We start from the raw sequence: 5,059 nt of genomic DNA, 5'->3' as shown, positions 1-5,059 counted from the left end.
CAGCGTCAATCTTATTTTACTTTTTCTACTCTTTTAGTGGTTGTTAAGCTAGTGATTTATTTTTAATTTAATGCCACAAAGTAACTGCAGAGTTGGGGGTTTTACCAGGGAAACTCCCCCAAGCTCTGAGGGAAGAGCAAGTGAAAGGGTTTAGCTTTTGTTCCTGGAGTCTTTCCACAGAGATTTCTTCTCCTTTGCCTGGTGATACTGACTGGCCAAGGAAATCCTGCTAATTAGATGGTGTCTTTGTAGCTGCAAAACAGTTTGGATAAAAAAGAGAAGAAAAAGAAGAAGAAGGAGAAGAAGAAGCACAAGAAACGTCGGCGTCGCAGCTCCAGCAGTGACAGTGGCAGCAGTGATGGGGAGAGGGGCAAAACCAGGTATGTTTGGGGCTTTTCTAGTCAAAATACTTTGTTTCCTGGTTATCTGGCTTTTTCCTGTCCCCTTTCTGAGCTTTGTTTCTGATTCCTGCTTCTAATCTGCCCAAATGTTTCCGGGTTGTTACTTTGTTGTTTTGTGTCGTTTATTTTGAAGACGTTTCAGTGTTGGCAGGTTGTTCTTCCAGCTGTTTTCCCAGCTCTCCTGGGTTTTTTGCAGGTCTCAGAAGAGGACAAGCAGTTCCTGGAAACCTGCTCCTTCCAGAGCTCCAGGATATGGTTTGCAAGTGAGTCTGTGGGTGACACAGCAATTCCAGCAGCAGAGCTGCTGGTTCCCCGGGCAGGGAAGAGCCAAAGGTTTGGGAGTTTGTTCCCTGGCTCCAGGAGGGTTCTGAGGGAGACATGATATAAAGTTCAGATGAAACAGAATAAAGCTCAGGTTAAGTGGAATAAAGTTCAGATGAAGTTTTGAGACTGAGATAATCAGGTTCAGGATAAATAGAATGAAGTTCAGATGAAGGAGAAGAAAGTTCAGATGAAATGAAGTTCAGATGAAATTTGCAGGCACAATATAATAATTTTCAGGTGAATGAAGCTCAGATTAAATTTGCAACCACAACACAATGAAGTTCAGATGAAATTAGAAGAAAGGTCAGGTGAAATTTGGAGACATGATAGAGTTAGGTTCAGGTTAAACAGAATAAAGTTCAGGTTAAATAGAATCAAGGTCAGGTTAAATTTGGAGATGTGAATAATGAAGTTGAGGTTAAATAGATTGAATTTGAGATTAAATAGAGTGAAGTTGAGGTTAAATAGAGTGAAGTTGAGATTAAATAGAATGAAGTTGAGGTTAAATTTGGAGACAGTTCAGTTGCTGAACACGAGGCAGAACTGATCTTGGACACGGGTTTAATGAGACCCCAGAGGAGAGAGAAGGAAAAGCAAAGCCCAGCGAAGTTCCTCCCTGCAGCGCCCCTCGCCCGAGCTCTCCTCCTCCCTCCTTGTCCCCTCTCAAGACCCAAAACCTCTCCTGAAAGAGCCTCTTGGATTCCAGGAGCTGAGCCCGAGGCCCCGGAGCTGCCCGGCCGGCCAGGAAGGGGCCCCGCAGCGGCACCGGGAGCGTTCCCGGAGCCACAGCCGCTCCAGCAAGAGGAACTCGGGATCCCCTTCCAGGCACAGCAAACAGTGAGTGGGGCCAACCCGGGGGATGGGAACCTGGAGCTGCTGGTTCTCCGGGCTCAGAATCCCTCTGGCTCAGGCTCTTTCCGCCAGTTCTGGGTGTAAAGGCAGGAGCCACAGGATTCCCTCCTGGAGGGGATGTGCTGTCGTTGCACCCTCCTCCTGTGTGCACCTTTAGGTGCTTGATTTGTGCTTCTAAAAAGACATTTCTGGCTGCTGAGCCACCTGCACCACAGGCAGATACAACCAGGTACCCCTGTTTGCTGAGGAAATACCCAAAACTGGGTGAAAACAGGTGGGAACTTCCCATCCTATGGAGTGATGAGAGTTTGTTTCCAGAATGGGCAGTTGGTGGTGACATCTTGCTTTCAGGATAGAGACCAAAAAAGCCCAGGGAACGTGTAGAGGTGGGATATGAATCTTGTCCTGAAAAGGCTGTTTCTGGGTTGCAGCCACAGTCGGGAGGAGAAAGGCAGAGCCAGGAGCCCCTCCCCAAAAAAGAGCTACCGCCGCCAGCACAGCCCGGGCTATACCAGGTGAGCCAGATCCTGCCCCTCTGCTCTGGGAGGGAGCTTGTCCTGCTGACTGGGAAGCAACTGGTGTGATCTGGGAGCCACGTTTTATCCCGGGAACTAAAGTAGAGTGGGTTGAATGTCCAGGAAGATGGATGGAGAGTCCTGAGGTGCTTGGGTTGGTGCTTGTGAGCTTGGTTGTCAGTTAATGCCTTGGATGGTTTCCCAAGGCAATTCCCAGGGTTGCTGGTTCTCCAGGTGTGTCCCACCCCTGCAGGGCAGGGCTGTGAGGTCACTCCTTGTCCCTCAGCCTGTTCATTAGCAGGTTCTGTTTCACTGTCATCGGGAGAACTTGACCTGGGCAGCTTCATCTCACCAGGGAATGAAAAACAAGCTGGAAAGAGGGAGAAACCAATTTTCTTGGGATGTGGGGAAGCAGAGCAGGGAAGCCTGTGCTACACAGGCTCTGCTGATGGGCTTCCAAAGGGAAAACCACCTTGAACAGTCCTAATTTGGGGCTTGGGGGGGATTATAAATCACCTTAAAGAGCAGAAAGCAAGAGGGGGTGATGCCAGTGGTTCCCAACGGGGGGTTTCCTGCACAACAGAAAGATCTCCCAGGAGGAGCTGGAGAGGAAACGCCAGGAAATGATGGAAAATGCCAAGTGGAGGGAAGAGGAGAGAGCAAACAACCTCAGGAAGCACCGAAAGGAGGAGGAGCTGGAGAGGGAAGCAGAGAAGCTCGACTCCCGAGATGGAAAGTTCTTCCAGTGAGTGTTTTTATGACATGGTTGCATGACCCGTGGCTGCTGAGCAGTGAGTGGTGGCCTCAGGGCTTGGGGTGTTTCAGGTCATGGTCTAAGATCTGTCCCTGCTGCATTTTACAGTAGAACTAATGACATCTGAAGCTCCTAAATTCTCTGGAATAGTTTAGATTGGAAGTGACCTTAAAGTTCATCCAGTCCCAACCCCCTGCATGGGTAGGGACACCTCCCACCAGCCCAGGCTGCTCCAAGCCCCATCCAACCTGCCCTTCAACACTGCCAAGGATGGGGCTTCCCACTGCTCCTATCATGACCTTGCTTGTCACACTCAGAAATGCCTGCTCAGTCATTTTTTGCCATCCTGTAGAGAGGCCCCAGAGTCTTTTCCACGCAGATAATAAGAAGTTGTGGTGTTGTAGGAGCTTGGAGCAGTTCTAGGCCTGCAGGTCCACTGGGAGTCTGTGTGCCAAGAGCAAGAGGGACTGAAACCTCTGTTCAAGGAGAAATAAAACCATTTCCAATGATGTGGTCCCATGTGCAGGCAAAGGCCTTTCAGACAGTGCAGTGGTGTGTGAGAGATCCTATGACCAGTGGTGTATATTTTGGAGTGGCTGCAGCATCTAATTCTCTATAAATTAATCAGAAAAGAATGTCTGGTTAATTGCTGATGCTGCCCAGGGTGGCTTAAAATCACAATGGATCTTCTCCATGAGCCAAATCTCTTGTAAGGGGGTATTTAAGTGTGTTTCCCCACTCAGAAGAAACCAGCTTAGCTGACAGACTTGATGTGTTGCCTGAAGAGGGAGGTGGGCATGAGGAGGTGGCTCAGAAAGGGGCAGCAGTGTGAGCTGAAGTGGTGAAAGGAGAGGGGACAAGGAGCCCTGTGGTCTCCTCCTCCTGCCATGGTCATTTCCAGCCTGAGCTCCCCCAGGAGCTGCCCTCAGTGCAGGAACACATTGCATTTCCCTCCTTTGCTGCACAGAAAAGCAACCAAGTCCCCTGTGACAGATGCACTTGTAATTAACAGGAAGGTGGAGGAGACTTGAGACTGAAACTTTTCCTGACCTGAAAGGAGGAGTTGAATCTGGTCCCAGCTGAGCTGGAAGGTGCTCAGTTCAGTGCAGGCTTGGACAGGGAAGAATCTGCTGCTTTCCCTGTTAGATGAATTTAGGTAGATGACCTGGGGATGGTGAATCCTGCTGGGAACAGGGCAACGTTTGGGAAGAAGTTGCTGATTCTTCTCTGGTTCCATTTCCTGCAGGCGCCTGAAGCTGGAAAGTGCCTCCACCTCCAGCCTGGAGGACCGGGTGAAGCGCAACATCCACTCCCTGCAGAGAACTCCTGCTGCCCTGGAAAAGAACTTCATGCAGAGATGAAACTCTGCTCCTGTGCAGCAGTTCAATGGACACTGATGCCCAAAGGTGAGACACCTCCAGCACAGGCTCCCTGCTCCCCACAGGAACTGTTCCCATCTCCCAGGGAGGCGCTGGAATTCCGTGCTGCAGCCCCCGTGGTGTGTTCTGGACTGGTGGGGATGGGCTTGGACTGAGGGTGTGACCTTTGCTGGAGAACCTGTGAGCCTTGGCCTTCTGTTTTGGAGGCATTGTCAGAGCTTTTCCTTCTCTCTCCACCTGCACTGGTGTAATGTTGGGGTGTTACTACCAGATGATGTTATTACCAGATGGGTGGGAACTGCTTCCTGCCTCGGGCAGATCATCCCACCTCTTTTATACAACAGCAAAACACACTATTTTTTTTTAGCCCTTAAAAACCTGAGGGGAACAAATCCACATCTTGAGTTTAGGATTGGAGAAAGATATAGGAGTAAGGACAAAATACTGCTCGATGCTGCCACCGTTTGAGGTCTGGGTTTGGGAGGTGACATTAGACCCTGCTGGGAAGTACCTGGAGTTGGTGGCTCAGGGGTTTGATGGTGTTTAAGCCAAAGGGAGCTGCTCCAGGGGGGAAGGAGCAGAGCACAGCCACGGCACAACCTTCCCTGGGCTTTCTGTAAGTCACCTGTGAACGTGCAGCGCTGCAGGGCGCTTCTTCCTGGGGCTTTTGCTGTAAATTAAGAAACTTTCCTGTTTTTAAATGGTCTTTGTGGCTTTTGGGGGTGGGAGGGGCAGGGTGACTCCTGGGGGGGTTGTCACTGCCCGTGCCAGCCCCTCTTTGGGTTCGTCTGACTCGCTGGAGCCCGGAGGGGTCCCGGGGCGGTGCTTGGGGGG

The 5,059-nt window shown here is 50.5% G+C and overlaps 1 protein-coding gene across 1 annotated transcript in view; it reads left to right on the top strand.

Moving 5' to 3' along the window:
* The window catches only part of CWC25 (CWC25 spliceosome-associated protein homolog (S. cerevisiae)), a 13,494-nt gene extending 9,287 nt beyond the window's left edge, over positions 1 to 4,207 (top strand). The window contains exons 5-10 of the mRNA XM_009997302.1: positions 253 to 380; positions 598 to 664; positions 1,432 to 1,550; positions 2,015 to 2,092; positions 2,676 to 2,837; positions 4,093 to 4,207. Coding sequence (XP_009995604.1) covers positions 253 to 380; positions 598 to 664; positions 1,432 to 1,550; positions 2,015 to 2,092; positions 2,676 to 2,837; positions 4,093 to 4,207 — 669 coding nt within the window. The remainder of the gene's footprint in view (positions 1 to 252; positions 381 to 597; positions 665 to 1,431; positions 1,551 to 2,014; positions 2,093 to 2,675; positions 2,838 to 4,092) is intronic.
* Positions 4,208 to 5,059: the final 852 nt, after the last annotated feature.

Source organism: Chaetura pelagica, unplaced genomic scaffold (assembly GCF_000747805.2).
Source record: "Chaetura pelagica isolate M959 unplaced genomic scaffold, ChaPel_1.0 scaffold1034, whole genome shotgun sequence".
NCBI lineage: Eukaryota > Metazoa > Chordata > Aves > Apodiformes > Apodidae > Chaetura > Chaetura pelagica.
The sequence above is the reverse complement of the archived record's forward strand: the minus strand, read 5'-3'. Positions and strand labels throughout refer to the sequence as shown.